Genomic DNA, 25647 nt, shown 5'->3' on the forward strand with positions numbered 1-25647 from the left:
GTGCATGTTCTACATCTGGACAAATGTATTTGGTTGACAGGCGCTATGTCGCTTTGCAAGGCAACAGTTTTACCTTATCCATAGTTCTGATGGAAAGTAGGGGGTTCTTATTTGGGGAGATTGTCGGCGCTGGGCTTTGTTTTGTCAATGTTCTTGTTGGATTTATGGATTTGTTTTCTTAGATTACTTAATGCCATTTGAGAAAAATGCTTTAAGAATTACAGTGATAAATTCCGTTTCCAAAAGCAAACGCCATGCTTGAGTGAACATTCTGTGGGAGATACAACTATATTCGAGGGAAATGTTTTACAGTAGCTTTTGTTCATTGATCCTATCGACTGCTGTCGCTAGTGGACTAAATAGGTTCGAGAAGCTATGCCAATACTGATCCTGGTCTCCCACGCTCGTCAGAAAGAAATAGCCTGCCATGTTTTCCAATTCCTTTATCACGCAGGTCAGAAGATTATCCGTAAGACTTGGTAGCGAATGTAACATGACTGCCATTGCGGACTTGGGATGACTCGAGTCATTCTGGAATGCTTTGAGTAGATTGAAGTTTGGTTGATCGAGCCATTTCATAAAAGATTGCTCGAATATGACCGTAACGTCGGATAGATTCATGTAATTCCATACTCGATCGGGGAGGGTTCCAGGATTATGGACTAAAGAGGTCAGTCTTTGCTTGAAAACATTTCTTTTCCTCCTCGCAACTTACCAACAATTTGTTGGCCTAACCCAGGCAGACTCTTCACAGCCTTCTGAGCGGTTTCCAGATATGCGAATTTTCGCCAATCATAAAGTCCCGGTGTTTCGTCAAAGAATATTCCATCGACCGAGATTCTGCTATCATTCCAATTGGATGACCAATTGGCATACAAGCCAATTTCTTCCAAAACATTATCAAGTCCCTTGTTGGTATAGTTTGTTGCAACGTATCCCAGTGTCTGAATATTCTTGTACTGCTTCAGCTTTGGAATTTCGTTGATGTATGTTGATGAGAGGTTTTGTCCGCAAGGACCAGAACAAGGGTTGACAATGACTGTGAAATTGACTTTTGGGTGTGACCAAGCTCTATTGGCGAAACATTAGTAGTGTCCCAGAAACAAGAGGACTTATGAATACTTACGCCCAATAGAGAGGATCCCATTGACCCAAGTGTGGATAAATGTAAAGGGGAACGAGAATCGACATGTTCAAAAGCGGAAGTCTCAAATCATATTACACAACTAGGAAAGAAAGGTACCTTTTGGAAAAGTCTTAGAATATATAAAACGTTCCTCTCGATATTGCGTGCGTGTTGTGTGGTGAATTAATGATGGAGACGGCATGTGAGATTGCACCTCCATTTGAGATTTCTATATTCCACGAGACATCATAGGATAACAGAATCTTGATTATGCACACTTCTATTAACGGCAACGCTGTTCGATATTGTTTCCAGGCAGTCACATTAAAAGTCTTCAAGGTATAAATCTCCGAAGTGCCTAAATAAAGTATTATCACGTTTCTGGCAACCGAGGCGTAAACGAGACCATACGTCGCAGAGATAACGGGAGAAGAAAGACTTGGAGATCCCAAAGGAGATGCAGGAAGTAGTACAAACCCTAGAGGGAGCCGCCGACCCGAAGCTGTGGCGTGTGGTCCCGTCTTGTGTGCAGAAAAATGTAACTTAGGCTATTTGCAGCGAGGCGGACGTGTATGTAGACTTGCCTTTTCTTTTGGGGTTCCCGGGGACAAGGTTACCAAGAGTCTCGAAAAGATAACACTCGAAAGAAAATGATGTTCCAGAATAGGAGTACGGAGTAGATGTAAATTCATCGTACGTCGTTCCAACATTCTCGCTTCTGGAGAAGCAGATTCCCAGGGCTCAGGGGTTGAAAGCGTTGCCTGGTCAACACAAACCATGGCGACCTCAACACCGCTTCGCGAGCACAGCTCAATGTTAGTTGCAAGATCATCGAGTCTCCACCGATATCGCCAACCCGCACTCTACTGCGGAGCAAAAGCCAAATAAAAGGGTCCAAACAACTACCCGAAGATCAGATGACTACCAGCAATCTTGAGCTCCATTTCGAGAGCCTTTCTGTCAAGGATGAGAATTCTTCGAATGATGGAAAGCGGATGCACACCAAAGTTCGTGTACCATTATGAGTAAAGGACATACACTAATAATTTAGATTATGGCAAGCTCGAGGGTAAAGCTTTCGGAAAACCCAAATCGATCGAATCTTCTCAAAGTCGCGGTAGAAAATCAAGTCAGAACCGTCGCTGCTCCCTCGAAAACCTCTCAGCTGGAAGGATCATCTAGGAAGCCAATGGTCATCTTGTTAAGCAATAAGTCTGGGTCTTCGAATGCCGAATCACAATCAACTCCCATCTATAAGCAGCCCACCGCTCCTAAGCTATTCCATCTTGGCATGTTCGAAATCGGCCGTCCATTAGGAAAGGGGAAATTTGGACGTGTATATCTTGTTCGAGAACGCAAAAGTGGATATGTGTGTGCGCTCAAGGTTCTACATCTCAATGAAATTAGGCAAGGTGGGGTGGAGATGCAGGTTCGACGAGAGATTGAAATTCAAAGCAATTTACGGCATCCTAATGTTTTGCGACTCCACGGTCACTTCCACGATAGCCGAAGAATATTTTTAATACTCGAATTTGCCGGCCAAGGCGAGCTTTATAAGCATCTTCAGCGGGAGACTCGTTTTCCTGAATGGAAAGCCTCTCAGTATATTGCACAGATGACATCGGCGTTGAAGCACCTTCACAAGAAGCACGTTATGCACCGAGATATCAAGCCAGAGAACATTCTTCTGGGCATACACGGCGAAATTAAGATTTCGGATTTCGGGTGGAGTGTGCATGCACCAGGAAATCGACGAAAGACGCAATGTGGGACTATGGACTATCTACCACCTGAAATTGTGAAGAGGGAATGGTACACCGAGAAAGTGGATCTATGGGCACTGGGGGTATTGATGTATGAATTGTTAACTGGACAAGCACCCTTTGAGGACTCTCCACCAGTCACATACAGTAGAATTGTTCGCTGTGATATGACCATACCAAAATTTGTGTCACGAGAAGCCAGAGATCTGATTAAGCGCGTAAGTCATGTTCTTACATACCACTAGAAAGAAGGCTAATTTGGTAGCTACTGGTTGTTGATCCAGAGAAGAGAATGCCGCTGGAAGACGTTGAGAAGCACCCATGGATTTTGAAGCATTGCTTGAAGGGAGAACGAGTAAGCAAGAGGGAATCGTATCTTGCAATAAAATCCTCCAAGAATGAGCAACCGTGAACGTTCGTTTTCGACAGTCTTGGACAACGGCAATATACCGTTGCGCATATTATTGTCACCATCCTCTTTCGACACCCAAGAATAGAGTCTCATATGAGCGAGGCTTTTTAGTACAGAAATTCTGCACCGTGTGCGAGATCAAGAAATGGCACGACACACAACTACGCACAAGTAAAGACCTAAGGCCGAAACCCCCCAAGTCAGAAAATGATGGGAATGCATTGATCAAGCGAAGCTGCTAAGCTATAGATAATGCCAACGGCCGCGCCTAATTTGAACTGTGCCCCCAAGGCCCCAGAAGTATCCCGCCTTCTGACCACCGACCATCGCTATCTCGACCCATTTCCTGCGTACAATATCCAAATCAATCCTTGCAGCTTATTGGGCTGCGCGGATTCTAGTTGTAAGAAACTGAACTGCTTCCGGCACACGTCGTACGTAGTCCAAGTGCGGCGCGAGGATGGTCAGGGTGCCGCGGCAGACCGCGTCTCCAGTGTTACAGATAACCAAGGTCTTTTCTGGAGGAAAGTTGGGAATCTGGCCTCTATCTTGAAGGTTTTGGGTATCGCCATAGGTAATTGCTGCAGCAATTTTGTCTTTCACTGAAGCAGACAAATTCTCAACAGCTCGGTGGACGACAGCGGCTCCCTGGCTTTAAGATTGTCAGCGAGAAGGAACAACGCCTACTCGGTAAGAAGGGTGCTTACCTGTAGCCTCCTACAGCAATGATAGAGTTAGGGCATTGAGTCGCAGCAGCATTGATGCCATCTCTCATGTCCCTAATACCCACAGGGTCTGCGCCTCCAGGTAGGGCATTTGTGCCTAGCCCGGCTGGATAATCAGTCCCCTCAACAGCGACACTGGCTGCTCCGAACGCATCTTTCAGACCTTGTCCTGTTGGAGGTCCTACTGTGGATCCCTATGATCGTCAACATCTTAAACTTTTTAAAATATTGTTGTTCGCATACCATGTTGCCAACTTCGGTTGACCCTCTGGCAAAGAAGAAGATTATATCTCTGCACCCGCCTTGTGTGAACTCATTTTCTGTTGTTCCCACGCGTCCAGTGGAAGGGAAGCCGAATTGGCGACTCTCAATTGGGCTACCCGCGACGACGCTCACCAGTAAAGAAAGAATAGCTGTGGAGGTTCTCATCTTGATTGTTATGAACGGAACGAGACTGCGAATTCTGACCACGAGCGTGTTTGGAAATGAATGTGAAGGAAGTGAAAGACTGATTTGATGGCTGTCGTGCAGATGGGAAAACGATTCTCTCTGGCAGAAGTGCCAGTTATATACTTCTTCTCCAGTATTCAAAGCCTCATACTGCTTGTGATGCCAAGATGTGCCCACATTGACGGTACATGTGCTGAAGCCTGAAAAGACAATGTAGCCGTGTCTTCCAAGCGCTTTTGCTTCGACGAGCTCTTCTAGTGAAGTCTAGCATAACGGTATAAGCCTCGGTCTAAGGTAATTCTATGTACAGTACGACGTGGGCGCCTCATCCTCGTTGCCATGACTCTAAGAAGCATTTCTTGTTGCGATTGGCTGCTTGATTTTGAGACTTGCAACTAGAAGCTGGATGAGCTGGGTTCAGCTTTGGACGGTTTTAGCAGAAGGAATTTTCGTTATGCCAGACTAAGACAAGCGCAAGGCACTTGGGATGTCATGTAAAGGGAGAAGTGGATATCTTCGAGAAAGCCAAGCCGTAGATCTTGCGGGGTACATTGGACGTTTGCAGATTCACAAGCTTCATGATGTCGCTGCCAATGAAATGTGAGAAGGCTCAAGAAACACCATGTTTCATTCCTGGGAAGCGATAACTTGGCGAAAAAGCATAGCTACCATTTTTATACTGGTTTGAAATACCTCATCTGATTCTTGACCTTTACGACTTTTACGACGTTTCATAAAATCGGACGGCATCACGTTGAAATTGCAATCACGTCATGTATAATGCAAGTAAACCACAAGCTCAAGCGCGAAGTACTATTGAAACTCGAAACATCAATATCGCGAATTGACTCAATATAAGCGCGCCTTTCATTTCCCTCCAAGATGTCGACGGCACTTTGTGTGTTCTCGATTAATTCTGCATGTGGTGGTCTTGCCAAGTTCACCGAACAACCGCTAAAAGTGCTTTGATCGCAAGCTAAGTAAGTACCGTGAGCTCCTTTGGGATCAGCCGGAGACTAGTGGTTAGTGAGCGGGAAGCTAATGGCAAAATTGACTACCTTCCTAAGTAGAAGATGGGGGTGTTGTATTTCAAATCGCTTTTTGGAAGCGAGATGCGTTGGATGTGGTGGATGTAGTGTACTTCGAAGTAAATATGGTATAGTTAGATGGCGAAACTTGAGCTGGATTCATGATAGCGCGTTTTAGTGAGGGAATAAATATTTTTTCTGGCAAGGACAATTGTATGTTGTTTGAAGAGAAATGGTGATCAATAGAACACGCCCAAAATTGGTACATTTCGCACGAGGCAGGACCAAATTGATAGCTGTTAGAATAGCTGCAAGTGTGGTTCCAGAAGCCGTTTGATCCGTCCTAAGAGCAAGCCCCATGAGAGGGAGTCTTTCTGGCAACAGCTGGCAAGCCTGTGTCTCGTGGGGTAGGACTTGAATCGTATCCCTCCACTTTTCTATCTTGGCCCAAAGATCTTCGTCTTATCAACGTATCTGTGTCGTTGACATGTAGTATTGAAAGAGGGTAGCTAGAACAGATCAGGACGCACATGTACGTTCTAGACAATGAACGCTAAAATGAATCTATACCGTCGTTGTATAGTGAGAAAAGGTAAGTGCTTGTTCATCGGGTTGCAAACGAGTCTTCTTTTCCATTGTTGCCAGTTCCTCGCTTACAGTCCGACAATCAATGTTAGATGCGGTATCTGACGGTAAGACTAGCTGATACTTTTATTGAGTAAGGTTGGTACCTCCACTAGAGGCTTAGTTGCAGAAGAGCGTTTATTTGGCGTCGTGGGTAAAACCGTGATTGACCTAGTAGAAAATCTTATGTGATACTGAATAATTTTGGGGTTAGGTTTCATGGAGTTCTTGGATAGCTCGTATAGGTGGCAGTGGAAACACGATATTTGCTTGAACATATCGCCAATCTAATACTATTTATTACATGTATCTATTTTGAGTCAGTGAGACGTCTTTAGAGACTCTTTACCATGGATTGATGAAAGAACTAGTTACACAGTCCAACTCATAATAGTTGTGCATGAACATTAAAAAACCCCGATGTAACAGAACTCTTGAAATTTGAGTCAGACGCATTGGTGATAGGAGTTAATTCATCAAAAGCCAAGGTCTCAACCAATGTCCGAATGTAGGACTATCATTGTGGAACTCTGAATTTTTGAACTTGTGCAGCTGCTATCTTATAGCATCAGGAGGGCCGATAAACACTTTTCATTGTCTGTGGATGGAAAACTCCATGGCTTTTTCCTCCAGATGCTAGTTCATCGAATTTTCAGTGCGCCAGTTGGCACTATCTCAGGAGAAGAGTTCTATATTCACTTCGGTTGAACCAATTAGTAATTAGCAATTCTGATTTATTAGACACGCTTCATTTTCTCCTGAGAGAAGAAGAAGGAAAAAGACACAACACTTTCTGACGCGAATCACCTCATCATTCTTGGTATCCTGAGCTTTAACGGGGGATTTCTGCGCATGTCTAGTAAATTACAAGATTTACATCAATTGCATTCCTATCTGAATTAGCCAACCTCTTTACTTTAAGTTTGATCATACAAACGGCCAGTGAAAAGAGAAGTTTGACACTTGGATTCTGACGAGAATGAATCCAAGCTAGTTGATTGTTTGACCTCAAACGAATGCATCTTGTAACTTTCGAGGGGGTTGATAGTCACTGAGTCCGTCTAGTTGTGAAAGGAATGTCCCTTGAATGGACGATTGAGATGTTTGTTATATATTGTGGAGACTATAAATTAAATTCTACATTGGTGTGTGAGTGGGGCCCCTGTACTAGTCGTGATATTTGACCTTTTCGGTACTATCGCGTTGTTCGATGACTTTGATACCAAAATCTGATTCTCGTGTGATATTCGCATCAGCAAGCGGCGATGGATCTTATAAGTTCTCGAATTTCCTCACTGTGATAAGTGGACAATTTAGAAAATCACATGCGACAGATAAAGTCTTAAGAAAGGCATTGAAGATCGAGTCACAGCACGTTACGTCTGAGAAGAATGTCTTTGAATTTGTTATGAAAGACAAAAGAGTTTCTCAATACCCTCCAAGCTCATCCCAGAACCTTTCAAGAAGAAAAATTATGGCGCAAGTTGTTGAATATATGTTGCATTATTTGAAAAAAAAAAGACTGCTGTAAAAAGCTGCCACAGATCGTAGTAGTAAGATTCGTTCGATGACGTGAAAATGGCATGCCTGGGAGGTTGCCGAGGCGTTGAAAACTTTGTATTTGAATCGAAAATGTGGGGAGTCAATCCCTAACTCATGTCATAACATGCTTGATCGTGTCATATCTATGCCTTGAATGCGGCAATTGCCTCCGCAGCAGCAAGGGCCTCAGCCTCTGCTTCTCTCTTGACCTTCCAGCATCTATGAACAGTCAGTGGAGGGAACGACGAATAAAGGAAAGATAACTTACGGCTGTCCATGTCGAATACATTGTGGCTCTGCCATTGCCTCAGCTGCTGCCATGGCTTCGGCCTCTGCTTCTCTCTTGACCTTCCAGCAAGCTATAAAGTAAATTAGTACATGAGTCTAGAAGAGTGACAAAGTAGAAAGTACTTACGTTGTCCGTGTCTGATGCACTGTGGCTCTGGCACTGCCTCGCGCTTCTCCTTCCAGCAAGCTGCCAGCAAATTAGTATTGGAAATTAGAAGAGAGACTGAAGGAAATGTTACTTACGTTGTCCATGACGCTGGCATTGAGGGTCAGCCTCAGCCACAGGTGCAGGCTCTGGGATTGCCTCGCGTTTGACTTTCCAGCATGCTGCCAACAAATTAGTACTGGGGTTGAGAGACTAAAGGAGGAAGGTTACTTACGTTGTCCATGGCGCTGGCATTGCGGGTCAGCCTCTGCATCTGGTGCTGGCATAGCAAGGGCCGTTGAGGCCGCAAGGATCATGACATAAAGGGCGGTCGTGAACTTCATGTTGATGGTTGTTCGGGGTACGTTGGTATGGTTGTATGTGTTTGATTGGTAGAATGTAATTTTGGAACTGGTAATTTTTGCTATCTGAGAGAGAGGAAGCAAGATGAGGATGGAAAGAACAGAGCGAGTACTATATACTGAAGTGACATCTGCTGTTCTCAATAGAAAGGATTTCCTTTTGAGGGTGGTACTTTCGAGCAAAGAACTCAATACCTTCGCTTACTATTGAGCACCCTATCGGGAAAATGTCAACAGTACCACAACACAAAGATAGAAGAAGTTCATTTCCAGATGATCTTCCACAATAAGCCACACACAATTGGCAGCCAATTAAAGCTCTTTAAAGAAATATCGAGTTACATTTCAAAAAGCACATGGCTGCCTCGTGACACGAATTCATAGTGTTTCGAAGGCAATGTACTGATCGAGATTCGTATCACCCGCCAGAATTGTTACCCATATGTAAGACCTCAATTGGCATAAGCTCGCATGATTCTGAAATGCGTTATTATGGCAATTAGATTTGCTGATAGATCTGTAAAAAGATAGTTCATGAATACGCATCCAACTGGGGCATGATTCTAGAACCAGATCTCCGCACCTTGTGCACAAACATCTAATCAAAGAAGATCCCAGATTTTGAGCGTCAATGAAAAGCCTATTGAGATCTGAGAAGGATACTTTGTCTTAGGGTTTGTCGCACAGGCAGCTTAACCGCATCCTATTCAGACCCCTTTCCTATTGACACCCCAAAACGGAAAATTAAGCGAGGGTTCAAAGACATTAATTCAAAAAACCGCAAAGACTATACTTAACAGCAGCGCTGAGTTCCTCTCATATAGATGGGAATCAAAGCTTGCACAGAAAGTATAGCCATGATATGGTTCCGGATATGATTTCCGACCAGATGTCGGTTTATCGGCGCGGCGCTTAACCGTAGAGGAAAAAGTACCTCCCGTGAAGAGGGGCCTAGAATTCTTGGCTGAGTGGTCGTGATAGAGGCCGATGTGAATAATCAGGCTGGGAGTGATATTCGAGTCATCATATGCGGTATCGTGGCAGATTTCGCAGCAACGTAGTCAAACTTGTGCCGACGACTTACGCCAAACAAATGCTCCTGGTGAATGTTATGTGACCCCGTCGATATATTTTCGAGAACCGAAGCACTGCCATTGACATTGGAAATTTCCAGGTAATTTAAGCTGATTGCATACTGTGTCAAAATGACATTGGAAAGTGTTTGAAGTAATGACTGTTTCGACTTCAGTGACTGTGTCGAGGCACTCGGAAATGCGATGAACTTCAATGCTTACACAGACAAATCGCTTGTCCCCAAGATCATCTGATTGCCAGTGCCCATAATAAGGTAAAAGAAGCTCTTCGACACGAAAGGATGCGATAGCCTATGCTTCGAGGTATCTGATTTGCAGTGGCATAGTTGCTCTAGGCTTGGAATCATATCGTGACGGCCATCTTCGAGCACCGGACTATTGTGAAAGTTCATATGTGATGCGCACTCCGTCTGACTTGGACCATAGTCCACCTGTGTATAGCACGTCCATATTAAGACTTTAAAAGCTGTAATTTCTTTCTGGTTGATGATGATAAAGTTCGAGGGTTGAGCATTTCGAGGGACCTGGAGATTGTGAAAAAGCCGATGCGATGCCGATTTGACGTGCCAAGTCCGAAGCCGGAAAAATGGAATCGCAGCTTTTGGCCCACCTTCCAGACGTAAGACCAGAATTGCTTCGTTTTGCAGTTCTTCTCCACCACCTCTTCGCACCCTACAAAACTCCTTTTAACCCTTCAGAATGCTTACGCGCAGCTCCGTTCGCTCGGCGCAGGTGAGTTACACAATATCCCTCTACTCAATGGCAGATATGAGAGGCTAAACCGCAAATTTCTTATCAGAGCCTTCTGCGAACCGCCCAAGCCCCTTCGCGGTCCTTCGCGACGATTCAGAGCGATATCTTTAAACCTACGAAATATGGTGGAAAGTACACAGTTACTTTGGTACCAGGTGACGGTATCGGAGCTGAGGTCGCAGAGTCTGTGAAGACAGTTTTCAAAGCAGACAATGTTCCAATCGAGTGGGAACAGGTGGACGTCTCAGGCGTGGAGACTGGCGATAAACACTCAGAAGACCTTTTCCGGGAAGCCGTCGCATCTTTGAAGAGGAACAAGCTTGGATTGAAGGGTATCCTACACACACCTGTGGAAAGATCGGGCCACCAGTCTTTCAACGTTGCTCTACGACAGGAACTCGACATCTACGCTTCAATTGTCTTGATCAAGAACATTCCTGGATACAAGACACGTCACGATAACGTCGATTTGTGCATTATTCGTGAGAACACCGAGGGAGAATATTCTGGTTTAGAGCATCAATCTGTTTCCGGTGTTGTCGAGTCCCTCAAGATCATCACCCGCGCAAAGTCAGAGCGAATTGCCAAATTTGCATTCGCATTCGCATTGGCCAACAACCGTAAGAAGGTCACTTGTATCCACAAGGCCAATATCATGAAACTTGCTGATGGTCTTTTCCGCAATACATTCAACGCCGTCGCAAAGGAATACCCAACATTAGAAACCAACGACATGATTGTCGATAACGCCTCTATGCAGTGTGTTTCTCGGCCACAACAGTTTGACGTGATGGTCATGCCAAACTTGTACGGAGGTATCTTGTCGAACGTCGGTGCTGCGCTTGTCGGTGGACCAGGTATTGTTCCTGGTTGCAACATGGGTCGTGAGGTTGCTGTTTTCGAGCCTGGATGCCGTCACGTCGGACTTGATATCAAGGGTAAGGACCAGGCAAACCCCACTGCTATGCTTCTTTCTGGATCTATGCTTTTGAGACACTTGGGATTGGACGAGCATGCCAACCGTATCTCCAAGGCTGTTTATGATGTTATCGCTGAGGGGTGAGTACTGCCAATTTCCATTCTTTTGATAATTACTAATATGATTAGACACACACGTACGCCGGATATGGGAGGACGAAGCTCCACGAATGAGTTCACAAGAGCCGTTCTGGATAAGATGGAGCTTGCTGGATAGTTGCGCAAATCCAAACTGTATAAAGTGGTCAAGAAGGGTGTATTCTAGTATGCATAGCAATTGCGATTTAGTTTAGAGAATCATATATCCGTTCATGCCGTTATTAACATCGCCTTGCGTTTTACCTCCCATTTCGAATGTCAATGCTTACCCTCTACTACTGGGTTTCCAAGGCGGGGTATTCCGTTTGATTGTGACACAGATCTCCATCTGCTCATTCGTAACAAATGTTTATTACTTTCTTTAGATTTCAGTAAGTACGCCCTTTTGATATGTATAATCCTAACTCCTGATATGATGCTTGCGAACCTTTCATCGCTAGAATCCCCTCTCCTCCCTCCGCCCGCCCCAACCCGCTAATTTACTGACCTCCCCAATCCAACCCAACACGCCATCAACTAGCACTTTCACCATTCCCTGCCTCTTGTTCTTTCCGTCAGGTCCTCCCATCCCAGGGGCCTCGCTGCCCATAGTAGGTAACACATTGTCACCCGCGGATAAGGACACGAATAGACTAAATGGCACCAGCCATACACAAATCCCAAAATAACTCGCTATCTCTGTAAAACTTGGTACATTGCTGGAATCGTATCGCGACTGTGGGGCAATATTCGAAGGGCTCGAGAAGTGTCTAAACCAGACAAAGTGGTTTAATAGAACCAGAACTACTTTCATCAGTATCCCGCACCAAAATTCAAGAAGTAAGACAAACCGCAAGAACTCAAAAACAAAGGATCGCTCAACCGCACAATCGGGAATTTCCTCATGTTCCCAAGATATACCACATGCGACACGATGCTCAGAACCGAGAGCTTGAACGGGAAGCCATCGATGAGACAGAGGAGGAGTTGGATTATTATTATGGTGTAGATTAATTGAGTAAGGAGTTTTTTGGCGATCACGGTGTGTTCTTCTACCAGTTCAGAGAGGTAGTATAATCCTGATGCTATGACGAGTTGTGTTAGTGGAGGTATGGGAGCTGGAAGGGGGAGGGTACCAATTGCGAGGGTGAGGAATCCGAAGCCCAGGATGAGGCCTATATAGCCTACGAGTGGGAGAATCCACATGTTGAAGAGGGAGAAGGTTATGAAAAGGTGATCATTATGGATTGGAGAAGGTGCTTTGCTATGGGGGGTCGTTCGTCAAAAGTATCAGTCTTGTCTGGCACGATCGGGTTGACTTCGGAGTTTGTGGCAGTCTAGAACTTGGCAACCTTGGAATGCACACTCTATGGGCGGTGACAAGAGGCAGAAATAATTACCCCACAAAAAAGTTCGAGTGGGTGAACGACTTGGATGAGTTATAATGCGACATAAGGATTGAATCGTAACATACCATTAATTGCCATTGACCGAACGTCCAAATTCGAAGTTTTCTTTTCAAACTGACTGGTAATACAAAGAAGAGTCTACAATCATGTCTCGTCCAGAAGATACTCTGTTCGTTCCCCTCCACCCCGCACCAATAATTTCAGGAATCCCCAGCTACCTACCAATAACCTCACTAACACCTCCTATCAGACCCCCAGACCTCCACTACAATGACACCGAAGCACGCAAATACACAACCTCCTCACGAATCCAAAACATCCAAGCCTCCATGACCCACCGCGCCCTCGAACTCCTCTCCCTAGACTCCCCCTCCCTAATCCTCGATATCGGCTGCGGTTCCGGCCTCTCTGGCGAAATCCTCTCTTCAATACCACCGCCTACTGGCCCACACATGTGGGTAGGAATGGACATTGCCGCGTCCATGTTAGACATCGCGCTCCAGCGAGACGTAGAAGGAGACCTCATGTTAGCGGATATCGGACAAGGCGTACCTTTTCGAGCTGGAAGTTTCGACGCCGCTGTCAGTATTAGCGCTATCCAATGGCTCTGCAACGCCGAGAGTTCAGAAGTCAGCAGTACTGGACGACTAACGCGGTTCTTCAACGGGTTGTATGCGAGTTTGAAGAGGGGAGGACGGGCGGTATGTCAGTTTTATCCGAAGAATGATTTGCAGCGGACGATGATTAGTGGTGCGGCGATTAAAGCTGGGTTTGGCGCGGGTATTTTGGAGGATGATCCGGGGACTAAGAATGCGAAGTTGTATCTTGTTTTGACGGTGGGAGGGTCGACGGAGGAGGGCGCGGGTGGGGATATTACGGGCGTGGTGAGGGGCATGGAGGATGTGGATGTGGTGGATGCGAGGAGGAAACATAAGGAGAAGGGGAGGAAGGATGTTAAGAAGGGTAGTAAGGCTTGGATTATGAATAAGAAGGAGCAGATGGAGAGGAAGGGGAAGGTGGTTAAGAATTCTTCGAAGTATACGGGGAGGAAGAGGAAGATTCAATTTTAAAAGAGTATATTTGGGGCGGATTTTCTGGTGCACTATTTGCATGGCGTTTGGTATAGGTAGATTACGATATCCATGATGAAAGACCGTCAAGTACATATATCGAGATTGTAAGGCAACTATAATGATATAGTATTTCGAACAGAAAGACTATAATGATGTGGTATTTTGAACAGAAACAGTCCTCGGCATCGAAGTGGCCTCTGGTGTACGAAAAAATTGTGTATCTTGGATAGTGTTGAAAATGCTAATGATATGCTATGCTAGTCTCCAAGGGTATAATCCGTCTATTTCTTGCCGTCCGTCCAATGGCCATCTAAGTTAGTATTTCATGTGTAAGTGTATAGCAGAAGTTGTATAGCAATATTGATCCTCCCATTTCATATTTCCCGACATCAGACCTTCTCCACCAACGTTGTCTCAGAATCTGTAATAAATTAGTAAACCTACGCCCACTTTGTTCTATATTTACCGACCTTCGAACGGTCCCTCAATTGAAATGTCGACTAGCTCTTCAATTTCTGCTGTGCGTCCCTCATACATGGCTAGCAATTCCGATTGAATGTTGTTGGTAGCCGAGTGAAGACGCTTCATGCTGGCGATAATGAGACCCTCAATCTTTTGGCGGCGGTCATCTAGAGCGAGGAGACGTTCCATGTGGGAGGAGTGTAGTTTTGCACTATATTGCGTTAAACGTGTGCTTTGTCCAACACGCTGGAGTGTTGTTTTGGTGGTCAAGGAGCCGTGACATGAAGAATGGAGATGGATCGAACTTAGATGCAGACAAGAGTAAGCAAAATATAGACCTACACTTTCGTCTTCCGGATCTTTGCGGCATTTTCAATCTTTGCTCTGATTTCCTTGACGCTCTTTGCATGTTCGGCTTCAATCGATTTACGCTTGGTGTCACGTTTCTTGTTTAGCTGGGTTCGAGGAATCAGCAAGGTGTACCAAAGAGTGAGGTATCTGTTGAAAATACTGATGCTTGAAGAGTGGTCGCCCTCTCTAACGCGAGTCTCTCTTGTGATTGGGGGTCTTCGTCGGATCCGCTGGAGTCGCCTTCATCGATGCTTTGACGAGCTCGTGTAGGAGCCATATTGGCGAAGAGAGCTGTTTTGAATGACTGGTTTTGGAGACTCCAAGTATCCGCTGTACAGAGTATGAAACTAAGCGTTAAACGTTTAAACAAGTGAGATTCTGGAAATGTGAGTGCTTCACAGAATTACAAGACGCGTCGAGACAACTTGGGCGTATGTGTTGCTCAGCCAATCACACACTAGCTTCATCGACTTCTGCATTCCGCAAAATGCCCCACTAAAGTTTTGTGCAGGGCGACCACAATCTTTTTCTCGATAACGAACCCCCCAGATTTCAATCACCACAAATCAAGATGGGGCTCGCCGGTGAGAAGAAGTATGCCGCTCGCCAATTACTGCGAGAATTTGTTACTAACAATATACCAGGCGTGTAAAGCTCTCCTTCGACCCAAATAACACAAGATGGACGAACGACACTTCATCCTTCGGTCACAGAATGATGACCTCGCAAGGTTGGGAACCAGGACAATTTCTCGGCGCGAAAGATGCAAAGCACGCAGAGTTCCACACAGCTGCGAATGCGTCACATATACGAGTCGCTATTAAAGACGACAATCTCGGTCTCGGTGCGAAGGTTGGTAGTGGGGTTGGTCACGGCGAGTGCACAGGTCTGGACGTCTTCAAGAATATCCTAGGTCGCTTGAATGGGAAAGATGAGATTGAGATCCAGAAAGAACAACAGAGTAGAGAGGATTTAAAAAGAGCTATCTATACGGAAAGGAAATGGGGCAGTATACGATTTGTGCAGGGAGGGTTCCTTATTGGAGATAAGATCCAGCATTTAATTGATGGAGAGGCGGAAAGGGTTAAGAAGTTGGCGGAAGGGCAAGAAGATGGATCGAGTACGTCGGGCTCCTCATCCGAGTCCGAGTCTGAGGAAGACGTTGAGCCGGTCAAGGAAGTTAAGAAGTCCAAGAAGAGAAAAGCGGAAGCGCTCGCAGAACCTGTCGCAGAGGTTGTAGCGATCAAAGTCAAGAAGTCGAAAAAGTCCAAGAAATCGGATCCAAAACCAGAGGACGAAGTAGCGATTATCCTAAGTGATGTGAAGCTGTCAAAGAAGTCGAAGAAGGAGCGTAAACAGAGAGAAGGAGCAGAACCTACAGAAGACACAGCCGAAGACTCAGCGGCGGCGCAGCATAAACAGGATAAAAAGAAACGGAAAAGAGAAAAAGAAGAGCGGAAGAAGGAGAAAGCTGCGAAATTAGACGTAGAAGATGGGTCGAAAAGTTCGAAAAAGGCGAAACGAGAAAAGAGGAAAGCCGAAAAGGATGTTGAACAATCATCGGAACCCTCACAGCCAACGACGAAAGAAAGCACACCTTCAGTACCGCTGACAGCACCGTCGAGTGGCCGATCAACGCCACTAATGCAGGGGAGACATGCTGTAAGATCGAGAAACATAGCACAGAAGCGGTTAGCCGCTATGGATGCGACGGCCTTAAATCAGGTAAGCACTGTAGATGATATTTTATGTCTACAGTTACTAATTCAAGACAGATTTTCATGATAAAGTCATAGATTTAGAGCTAGATTTCCGTGTCACAAACAGACAAATATAGAGAATTCTAGATCCTTAAATCATGGATCATGCCCAGAAATCCCCATTTTTATCTTCTAATATCTCGTTGCTCGATGTGGCCCCGTTGGCATCTTATAGATTGAGTAAACTCTCAACGACACGGGCACAGCCCCTGCAACTGGAGCACTCTCTTCACCAGATTTAACTATGACACGAATTTAGTCATCTCAGAAATCCAAGTATACAAGAAAACTTACCAGTCGCCCAAAGGGATTGTCCACCGATCAACTCCCCAGCCCCATCCCTCGTCTCTACCAACCAGAAACGGCTTCCAAACGACGGCCACTCCATAAGACGTGTTATGTAATTAAACTTGAAGCCACGAGAAAAGCATCCCACTGGCTTATCAGACGCGTATTGTGGAATACACGCATGTAATGCTTGACTCGCTACGTTACTCTGAATACCTAGAGCGTTGTTCTCATTCGCACAGTGCAGTTCGCTACCTAACTCATATGGGACCGAGGGCCACAGACTACAAACATATTCCTTCGAAGAGTTGGTGACGCCGCCGTTGGATCCGAGATAAATCGGGCTACTGCTGTTGTAATTTGCGAGAGTCGGAGGGTCGGTTGGGGTGACTCGAGGGATGATTTCCAGACTGAATCTATCCTGAGGATAGCCTTGCGCGTTGATAATTGCTGCTCTATTCGACTCATTAGCAAGATCCAGCCACAACCCATGACCAAAACACCTACAAGAATCCCACAGCGAGTCCAAGCGACGAAATAGTTAATTGAACCATCTCTCCAAACTTATTTATTTATTTTCCGTTCGTGACATTCTCGAAACCGCACGCCACCGACACTATAAGTACACAAACCCCATCCCACCTTATCACAGCAACCTAACATGTCCACGGCGCTTGCTTCATCTACGCTTCATCTAAACCGATTATATTGCAGATGCGCGGTACCTGACGGCGCATCCGTTAAACGCCAAGAGTTCTGCAATGGCCCATGCAATTGATTGTGTGATATCGAAACGGAGATGTGTTTTTGGGGTATGGATGCCTGGAATTCAGGCAACGGTGGTTTGAGGGTGGACTTTTGGTAGAGCGTGCGTTTTTTGTGGAAGATTGGGGTATATAGCCGTTGGCGGTTCGGCGGTTGGTGGTCACAGCCGAGACGGTTTGGGAATTCTGCGGAGAAAATGGTGAATGTCACGGGTTGAGCATTTCAAGATTTCGATAGAATTCGATAGCGTAGATTGGGATTTGGTTGGTTGTGGATGGGAGCAATCATCTATTTTGTTGGTTGTTACACGATGGAAAGAGAGTGGATATGTGATGGGACTACCGTGTGAAATCTAGATTCTGCGAATTTATATCAAACGAACAATTAACCTCATTCATCTGGCATATATAACCGGCTGTTTTATCCACTTTTGCAATATATACTCAGCCAGTGATAATTTATCACATCCACTTTCTTGTACTTATTATAGCTTCAGCATCGAGTTGTGGTTCACCATGGGTCTTTGAGGCAGTTTTCTGAGGGTTGACAATCGTCGTTCAGGGTATTCCAAAGTAAATGGCATTCTGAAGGGTGTTGAAGAATGCTGTGGTCTAAGTCCAAAGTTGCTTTATTGGGGTATATGTGGTCACAATGAGATAAATCCGGTGAAGGATTGTGCCTGCGTACCGGAAAGAGGAAGCAAAGCTCTTCGAAAACACAGTAACCTTGACATGTCGTCAAGTTGTTTCATACCCATCAGGATTTATTTCCCTGGTGAGTTTATCACTTTTTTTCACTTACCTGTAACCGGGTACGTTTATAACTTTGGTTCTCTGTATCGGGCTTTGAAGCAGTTTCAAGCGTAGTACGGGTTGAGAATACTGACTTTACATACATTTTAAGCTCTACGCATCGTCTTCTTATCATCACCAGATCAAGAGAAGCGTAATCCAGTGGTTGCATGAACCGGATTGCAGTCTAGACATCTCACCTTGAATCTGTAATCAACATTCAATTTCAACTCGTTTGTGGTTTAACTGGTTTACATTGTAATGTTCTTGCGTTTTATATAATCTCTTCTTTTCATTTATTCCCCATCAGTGCTCGGCACCTGTGCGACACTCGTAACTCATGTACCATGAAACTTCAGTGATGTGCAGAAACTATACTAGCAAGATGTCCAGACTCCGGAGTTCTTAGTGAGTCAATAACGGCAGAATGAGAGAGCTATAAGTCGTCAAATGAACAAAAATATGACGCTAATATTGAAATAACACGATTCTGCATGATTAGGTTACTTCTACTAAACAATTTCTCACGGTTCATAGACAAGTGTAGTGAGAACTAAGAGGTGCGTGTTTACTGTTCATCATCATCCTCGGGAATCCAACTATCCCACCTGATTCCCCGTCCATGGGGTTTATTTTCCCAGTCCCAATCCCTTTCTGGGGGCCAATCAGGATCCTAGATTGAATTAACGTTGTGATACAATAGTCAGGCATTTACAAACCTCATCGAAAGCAGGAATAGTGTAATCTCTATCAGTCCAGCAACTTTTAAGTTGCCTTCTCTGGCACCACGCGCATCGCACATTTCCAGCCTTCTGCGGTCTTACTCCACATGGACACCACATCTGCTTTAGTCAGAAAGATAACAAATGTGGTGAAATCCGAGGAAAGGGTTTTCCAGTCAAGTGAAGCTGAAGAGAGCCATCAACTTGTGGCTTGTTACTCACCAGTCTTCGACCAACATTATTAGGGAGAGTCATGAATGGCGAATCTTCGGAAGTGTACCATCGCGGGTCTTCTACCGTTCGCTTTCTATAGTAGAGCGCATATATCGTGTCTTCCATGGTTTTGCAGGGAAGGCATATCCAACGTTTATATTGATCACAGTCGCAAACTTTCGAGAGCGAAAAATCAAGCCCAGCCTCGGCGTGCTCATCGCACGCTGGACAATAACAAATTAGATTACGAACCATTCCGGCTGCGTTTCGCTGGGGCTCTGGATCAGAAGAATAGAGAGCAGGCTCTCGAACTCGAGGCACAAATCGACATTCCTAGAAACACTTAATCATTGCTAAGGAAAAAGAAAGTCTGAAAGAAACCAACCTCGCAAACATTTATGCCACACCTAAAACAAGGAAGTGCATTTGCCTCATCACACTTGAGATTCCATACGCGCACTTCAAGCTCATCATCATGGTGTGGAGCCCTGTATTTACCTCTTCCATACCACTCCGGATGCGGGCCGTACAGGCCTTGGTAGTTTTGACGCGCTTTTAAGCCAGTACCGTCGCACAGCGTATTAAATTTCAAGCGGTTGAGAAGAGACTCAGATCGAAGAATGATGGCATGGAATTCCGAATTCGCAAGTCCAAGATGCAAAAGATCGAGGGCACTAACGTATGTAGCTGTCTTAGCGAGGATCTCATATTGAGAGAGCAAGGAGAGCATAGTCGACATTGTTTAACGCGTTGCACGCGTCAGGAAGGGATATTAAGGATTGATATCACGAAGTCATCTGTTTCGAATTCTGGAGGTTGCAGCCTAAATCACGTTGACCGACCAATCAGCAAGGTCGATCACCCAATTCTGGTGCTTCTGAGACAGCTTTTCCCATATCATACCGTGGAGAAGATTAAGAACTTAACAACTTTTCACAATGCCAAACGAATCTCCTCAAGATATTTAATTCTCGAATTAACTATACTTTACTTACCTAATCATTTTCGAGTTGGTACATCTTCAAAATTGGGATGTCAGGGGTTAAGCGAGAGGTGCCTAGTTGTGATAGTATCTACTGTCTAGTTGTCTATGTTGAATTCGTGGGAATCACGTCTTATATAGAGACTTTGTCGGAAGAAAAGCATAGTGATTACAAGACTGGAATACCTCCTATGGTATGTGTATGTTGTTTTCGCACAGGCTTGCTCAACACTGCTCCAGAGATATGGAGGAAGTTTCGTTGTCAAAATTCATGACTTTCGAATGTACGAACCCTCCTGTTAGAAGGTTTATGACTAGTAATACTTATTGATAGTACAAATGTTTAATCATGATAATTTCAATTATAATAATTATATTATATTTAAGTAACTAATTAAGCACTGATCGAATAGTCACGAATTTTGACACTAGTTATAGCCTGAATTCTCCATTTCTTTGTCTTCTTTCTTTTTATATACCTTTTTAAAACTTATCTAGGACATCAGTAAATCCTAAAATCTCGTTTCAAGTGCTATAAGTAGTGCTTATAAGGTATAGTAGGTCAAAAAACGTGAACAACAGTAGGTGTTCCTAAAACCGAAGGCGATTCGATTTCCAAATAAGAAAGAGCGACCGCGCGATATATATAAGAGCAAGTGCGACGATGTCTTTGAAATGTTGAGATTTGAGAAGGCGTTACGCTGGGTATGATATAAGGTGGACACAGGCTTCCATCAAAATTGTGTGGTCGATTGATACTAAACCAATACCTGAAAGTACGTGGTCTATGCCTGAGAATAATGTAAAGTATCGTTAATTAGAATTAGATATATAAGCGATATATCTTCAATTATCAATTCTACGCGTTCCATCACTACCCCGAGTCCTACTTCTCACCATAGCGTCATGTGTTATCGAACAATCATTTTCCTCCATGCAGTGTTCTGCATACCCTGCTGTGTAATCGGTAAGATATTCGACCAAACAGCCATATGTTACAAAGTCCATGTCAGGTGTACGTGAAAATATATACACCCACCCAAACTCGTTCAGATCGCTTGCCTCGCTTTCTGCTGAATCTGTGCACCTCCCATACACAACATAAGCCGATCCACAATAGGTCGAATAACCATATTGAAATCCAGCAATAACGTCCCACCCCCAATCTGGAGACAGACCAGTTTTCTCTATGAGATCCTTTGGTAATGTGGCTTCGTCACTATCAAGCTCGAGAGCTGACACTATAGTGCTTTCTTGCAACTTTGGAAACCCAGGGCCGATGATTCCCCCTGTCAAGGTCGCGAGGATTTTGATTTCTTCAGGTATGACCATTGGCCAGTGGCTTTCATCAACAGTTTGATTTAGTGAGAACTCGAGTTCTTCAAAGATCTCCGTCTGATCATCATGACCCAACACTGGCATTGTACCATCGGGAATATGATTATAAAGATCTGAAACCTTGTGCACATCTTGTCGGATGGCTTCCATATCATCGCCTTGCTCCCAAAGCTCGTCTAGAATAGTCTGTATGTCTTCTTTTTCACTACTGTCTTTGTCTATCTGATGCATTTCTATCTCGCGGTCGAGGGCTCTCTTGTTGAGGAATAACATTTTCTCCCGGTACTGAGAAAAACACTCTATTATTCTTGATCTCAAGATATCTGTTTTGAATTTCAACACAAATATCCTGAGTAGCTAAAGATTGACCTACTGTTATCCATGTTTTAAAATGGGCCTCAATTAAAACAATAATGCTAGTTCTATGTCTTTCTGTGAGATTTATTGGCACGTAGGTGGAAAAACAAATGGTACAACCTGGCGGGAATTGAGCTTCCAGATCAATATGTGTAGATACCAATACTACTAATTTTCAAGAAAGCGAAATATGAGAAGAGTCGCAGTTTTTTCATTTTGCTTCCAAATTGTCGCGCGGCACAAATAGGCAAAGGGCGCGCTTACTCTTCCGTCAACAGGCCTCTATTTGCCAATCACTCGTAATGTTGTTACAAGGTTTAATCTGTGCCAAGGTGGTACAATGGTACAAAGAAGTTCGGTTAAAATTGGAGGCCAAACCTTGAGCGCCTTATTCAATGTGTGGATCTGTGTGAGCTATCAAATGAATCGCGAAGAAGGCCCACAAAGTATAATATACAATCTATAGTTCTCTTATAATACTCACCATTCAAGTTTATTACCGCCAAATCTAGTTACCAACGGATAATACAAAGTAGAAGAAAACACATCCACATTCAACAATCCAATTCTATTCTCCACCAGAACTCCAAAAATGTACTCCTTGAAAGTTACAGGCCACGATGGCGTATCCCAATACCTGGATATTAAACCTTTCCTTGATGCCGCCGCGATTTGCGCATTAATTTTGGTCAATTGACTAGAGCTAAATTTCCAGAGCCATTGTTGGCCAATAGTGTGGTACATCGAGGTACTTGCATAATAAGAATTCGTGTTGTCGTAAATAGGGTTCGTTATGTCGTTGAGTGGCGCATCGTAGAAAATGTCGCGATACGTTTTATTGGAGTTCAAGAGATCGAAAGGCGCGTTTCCGGTTGCGACGATAATTAGTGGTGCCCATGTCAGTCCCGATGATCCGTTCCAGTGAGTAAGCCAGTTTTTTGAGCGAAGGTCGTCCAGATGCTGGTTTACGTATGGCCAGAGATCAGCACCATTGGATTTGAAATCCAGGAGAAGTGTGAGCGTAGTGTTTGGACTTGATTGAAAAACACCATTCCAACCATTGGTTTCGTTATTTGTAGTGGAATTATCATTTAGGTTTTCCAGAACCTTGGTAAGAGGACCGATATAGAGACTTTGGAGTGTCCGGTCTGATCTGAGTGATCGTGTCTTATGACCTACCAGTAAGTCTTTGCTGCCATTCTTAGATGGTAAATGAATGTCTGCTTCAACGCCCATGCAGCCGGCTGCGAGAGCTTTGAATAGGGGGGCACCTTGTTTGTAGTCATTATGGGAATGGCATGATAATGGAGTAACCCCTCGAGAGAAGTCAGAATCCCATGGTGAAAGTAAATCGATGGAGTCTGTTGGCTTCTTCCAAACATCGACTATGGAGCTAATTTTGTTTGAGGGCGCTTTTGGTCTATGATGTCTTGAGAGACTAAGAAGCAGTGACATCCATATTCTGCGAGATTTACGGTCAGTTTATCAAGTTCATATGGGGTTTGTGCACGAAAGTACGTACATAAGAGCGAGAATTATTGAACCAAGGAAAAATGTGAGGATGCGAAACCAGCGTCTCCGGAAGATTTTCTGGTTTGATCTTCCCAAATAGTTCCATTTTTCGTTGGAAGCAACTAAAGGTTTCCAACTGCCATTTTCGGAACTGTTCGTAGAAGCAAGACTAGATTCAGATGAAGAAGATGGATATTCTACATCCGCTGTAAAGTTTCCAATGTTAGCTTCTGGGTAGAGAAACGCATATGTGTAGTGTTTCTCTCACCGGACACCATTTTTTCTATAGTTGAATAATCTCTAAAGTCCTGCTTTGAAAGGCGACGTAAACGCGTGTCTAATGGTTTGGAAAAAAACAAGAAATCTGAAGTTAAGAAATTTATGAAGTAGAAAGGAAATCGAGAGTTTGACAAAAGAAAATGCTCATTTCTGCACAATAATTTCGACACGGTAGAAATCAAACAAGGGAAGCAATGTATAAGGTTATATCACTGCTTGCTCCAGCCGCCGCGGTGTTGGCGATGGATCCATTTCCCAACAACATGGTTCAATCCTGATGTGGTGATTGAAACACCAACCAACATGTTGGACTTCTGCATCATATGAGCAGATGATTTGATCACTCTTATATCCAGCCGCGAATTCAACGCTAAGGAATAGGTATGACAAGGATATACTCCTTTTTTCGTAAATCCAACCCGTAGGAGGCCCCTCGCTTAAGCAAAGCTTAGCGCACGACCGCTGAATTCTTTTGCGTAAAACATCAGGATGTCCGTCATTTATCGTGATGAGTTGATGATGCCACCTGGATCTTGTTACTCGATAATTTTATATTTTCCTCAATTCGAGTATCGCGAGAACCAAAATTATGCTTGAGAACAAAGCTCAGCATCTGTTTATGGTGGGGATATTACAGCTCCAGCTAACGGCGCTTACGAGAAAGCGCTTGCATTGAACGAGAAGTTGTCGCGCGGACAGATTGAAGATGACTGACTGATGAAACAGCTAATAATGCATTAGATTTGTTATGATTGGCTAACTATTAGTCTTCCGGCGGCTGGTCGGCACGATGGCAATTGCTTGTCTTCCTTGCCTCGCTCGCTTCAAAGCATCCCCTGTTGAAGAAAGCTTGTATTTATAAAGATCTGACTTTTTCTGGATCCCTTGATCCCTATTATGAGGCTGGGCTTCCTTCCTGGTTATTAGCCCAAAGTCAATGAAAATGTGGAGTTTGATAGTGGGGTGTGGCACAGGATTTCCTGCACAAGCTTGACCCAAACAGGCTCATTTCTGCGAGTCTTCAACTTCAGGATTTTGCAATTTCAACTAGGAGTACCTGGTTAGTCACTCTCCTGATGTTCAGTCATATGTAGCGCCGAATTGAAAGTTCCACTGATGCGGGAATCAAGCTAGGCGGAGTTTCATGATGGTGTTGAGAAGCTAGAGCATGAGCAAATGCGCCACAATCCAACCTCAACTAACGGGTGCCAGTCTGTTACAGAAGAGGTTGTGTTGGTCCAGATATACTCGCGATTGCTTTAAGCGAGATACAAATAGTGGGATGCTATCATCAAGATCTTTACCCCATTCGACAAATTTTCACTTAAAGGTGAACATTTTGAGACTTCTCTGTAGGTTCCCAAGTATCTCTGGAACTGAGAACCGAAGTCCTGATGTTATCCCTGGTCGAGGGAATAGAAGCCAAAGCAGTGTGGATACAAGGATCAAGGTCTCCACTAAGAGAGCTACCAGAGATACATTCAGTATCGAGTGGAATTATGGTGAACTGAAAGGAATCTCCTGCATCCTACTCAAGTATCAAACTTGATTTGGGAGACTTCTCCATAGAACGTATGAGCCCCTCTTAAGTAGAGGACGCTTTTCCATCCCAAGGCTGAAGTTGACATCACTGGTCATTCTTCAATCGTCAGGAGTCTCCTGGTGCGATATTCTCATCCGTTTTGGACTGTGTATGAGAGATATGCCTTCTTAACGAGTCAGTTGAACGATCCTCAGAAGATTTGGTTTTTTTGACTATTTCTGTAAATCGATCTGATGACATTCCCTTATTGTGGGAAGGAGGTGACCATCTCATCTTTTGTAAGGAGTTCTGGATGAGAAAATGGTTCATCTTTGGTCCATAAGTACAGTTCAGTTTCACTTAACAAGTGTATTATATTTTCAACACTGCACTTTCAACTTAAACGCACAGTCGATTAACAACACTTGAATCGATTAATCCATATCCATACACTG

The 25647-nt window shown here is 44.3% G+C and overlaps 13 protein-coding genes across 13 annotated transcripts; 4 read left to right on the forward strand and 9 right to left on the reverse strand.

Annotated features, from left to right (window-relative positions):
* Nucleotides 1-306: 306 nt before the first annotated feature.
* GLAREA_04840 (uncharacterized protein) lies at nucleotides 307-1191 on the reverse strand (the record flags this gene model as incomplete). The annotated part of the gene is made up of 3 exons (XM_008087217.1): nucleotides 307-662; nucleotides 716-1071; nucleotides 1127-1191. 3 exons carry the CDS (start codon nucleotides 1189-1191, stop codon nucleotides 307-309), a joined length of 777 nt encoding a protein of 258 aa, XP_008085408.1.
* An 852-nt stretch (nucleotides 1192-2043) lies between these two features.
* Nucleotides 2044-3301, forward strand: GLAREA_04841 (Protein kinase-like (PK-like); the record flags this gene model as incomplete). Its single annotated transcript, XM_008087218.1, has 3 exons — nucleotides 2044-2133; nucleotides 2178-3107; nucleotides 3155-3301. The coding sequence occupies 3 exons, from the start codon at nucleotides 2044-2046 to the stop codon at nucleotides 3299-3301; spliced, it is 1167 nt and encodes a 388-aa protein (XP_008085409.1).
* Nucleotides 3302-3679: 378 nt separating this feature from the next.
* Nucleotides 3680-4455, reverse strand: GLAREA_04842 (alpha/beta-Hydrolase; the record flags this gene model as incomplete). Its single annotated transcript, XM_008087219.1, has 3 exons — nucleotides 3680-3953; nucleotides 4009-4220; nucleotides 4270-4455. The coding sequence occupies 3 exons, from the start codon at nucleotides 4453-4455 to the stop codon at nucleotides 3680-3682; spliced, it is 672 nt and encodes a 223-aa protein (XP_008085410.1).
* Nucleotides 4456-7813: 3358 nt separating this feature from the next.
* On the reverse strand, nucleotides 7814-8447 carry GLAREA_04843 (uncharacterized protein; the record flags this gene model as incomplete). Its single annotated transcript, XM_008087220.1, has 5 exons — nucleotides 7814-7889; nucleotides 7939-8029; nucleotides 8086-8145; nucleotides 8202-8285; nucleotides 8339-8447. The coding sequence occupies 5 exons, from the start codon at nucleotides 8445-8447 to the stop codon at nucleotides 7814-7816; spliced, it is 420 nt and encodes a 139-aa protein (XP_008085411.1).
* Nucleotides 8448-10258: 1811 nt separating this feature from the next.
* GLAREA_04844 (Isocitrate/Isopropylmalate dehydrogenase-like protein) lies at nucleotides 10259-11507 on the forward strand (the record flags this gene model as incomplete). Its single annotated transcript, XM_008087221.1, has 3 exons — nucleotides 10259-10291; nucleotides 10359-11371; nucleotides 11420-11507. 3 exons carry the CDS (start codon nucleotides 10259-10261, stop codon nucleotides 11505-11507), a joined length of 1134 nt encoding a protein of 377 aa, XP_008085412.1.
* Nucleotides 11508-11825: 318 nt separating this feature from the next.
* GLAREA_04845 (uncharacterized protein) lies at nucleotides 11826-11978 on the reverse strand (the record flags this gene model as incomplete). The annotated part of the gene is made up of 1 exon (XM_008087222.1): nucleotides 11826-11978. One exon carries the CDS (start codon nucleotides 11976-11978, stop codon nucleotides 11826-11828), a length of 153 nt encoding a protein of 50 aa, XP_008085413.1.
* A 945-nt stretch (nucleotides 11979-12923) lies between these two features.
* GLAREA_04846 (S-adenosyl-L-methionine-dependent methyltransferase) lies at nucleotides 12924-13847 on the forward strand (the record flags this gene model as incomplete). The annotated part of the gene is made up of 1 exon (XM_008087223.1): nucleotides 12924-13847. The coding sequence occupies one exon, from the start codon at nucleotides 12924-12926 to the stop codon at nucleotides 13845-13847; it is 924 nt and encodes a 307-aa protein (XP_008085414.1).
* Nucleotides 13848-14239: 392 nt separating this feature from the next.
* GLAREA_04847 (uncharacterized protein) lies at nucleotides 14240-14940 on the reverse strand (the record flags this gene model as incomplete). Its single annotated transcript, XM_008087224.1, has 4 exons — nucleotides 14240-14271; nucleotides 14321-14523; nucleotides 14655-14767; nucleotides 14824-14940. The coding sequence occupies 4 exons, from the start codon at nucleotides 14938-14940 to the stop codon at nucleotides 14240-14242; spliced, it is 465 nt and encodes a 154-aa protein (XP_008085415.1).
* A 294-nt stretch (nucleotides 14941-15234) lies between these two features.
* Nucleotides 15235-16459, forward strand: GLAREA_04848 (uncharacterized protein; the record flags this gene model as incomplete). Its single annotated transcript, XM_008087225.1, has 3 exons — nucleotides 15235-15257; nucleotides 15308-16388; nucleotides 16439-16459. The coding sequence occupies 3 exons, from the start codon at nucleotides 15235-15237 to the stop codon at nucleotides 16457-16459; spliced, it is 1125 nt and encodes a 374-aa protein (XP_008085416.1).
* Nucleotides 16460-16555: 96 nt separating this feature from the next.
* On the reverse strand, nucleotides 16556-17265 carry GLAREA_04849 (uncharacterized protein; the record flags this gene model as incomplete). Its single annotated transcript, XM_008087226.1, has 3 exons — nucleotides 16556-16665; nucleotides 16718-17166; nucleotides 17219-17265. 3 exons carry the CDS (start codon nucleotides 17263-17265, stop codon nucleotides 16556-16558), a joined length of 606 nt encoding a protein of 201 aa, XP_008085417.1.
* Nucleotides 17266-18835: 1570 nt separating this feature from the next.
* GLAREA_04850 (uncharacterized protein) lies at nucleotides 18836-19941 on the reverse strand (the record flags this gene model as incomplete). Its single annotated transcript, XM_008087227.1, has 4 exons — nucleotides 18836-18940; nucleotides 18987-19109; nucleotides 19212-19535; nucleotides 19588-19941. The coding sequence occupies 4 exons, from the start codon at nucleotides 19939-19941 to the stop codon at nucleotides 18836-18838; spliced, it is 906 nt and encodes a 301-aa protein (XP_008085418.1).
* A 1089-nt stretch (nucleotides 19942-21030) lies between these two features.
* GLAREA_04851 (uncharacterized protein) lies at nucleotides 21031-21795 on the reverse strand (the record flags this gene model as incomplete). The annotated part of the gene is made up of 1 exon (XM_008087228.1): nucleotides 21031-21795. One exon carries the CDS (start codon nucleotides 21793-21795, stop codon nucleotides 21031-21033), a length of 765 nt encoding a protein of 254 aa, XP_008085419.1.
* A 564-nt stretch (nucleotides 21796-22359) lies between these two features.
* Nucleotides 22360-23669, reverse strand: GLAREA_04852 (PLC-like phosphodiesterase; the record flags this gene model as incomplete). Its single annotated transcript, XM_008087229.1, has 3 exons — nucleotides 22360-23341; nucleotides 23402-23597; nucleotides 23660-23669. The coding sequence occupies 3 exons, from the start codon at nucleotides 23667-23669 to the stop codon at nucleotides 22360-22362; spliced, it is 1188 nt and encodes a 395-aa protein (XP_008085420.1).
* Nucleotides 23670-25647: the final 1978 nt, after the last annotated feature.

Source organism: Glarea lozoyensis (genome assembly GCF_000409485.1).
Source record: "Glarea lozoyensis ATCC 20868 chromosome Unknown GLAREA5, whole genome shotgun sequence".
NCBI classification, from domain to species: Eukaryota; Fungi; Ascomycota; class Leotiomycetes; order Helotiales; family Helotiaceae; genus Glarea; species Glarea lozoyensis.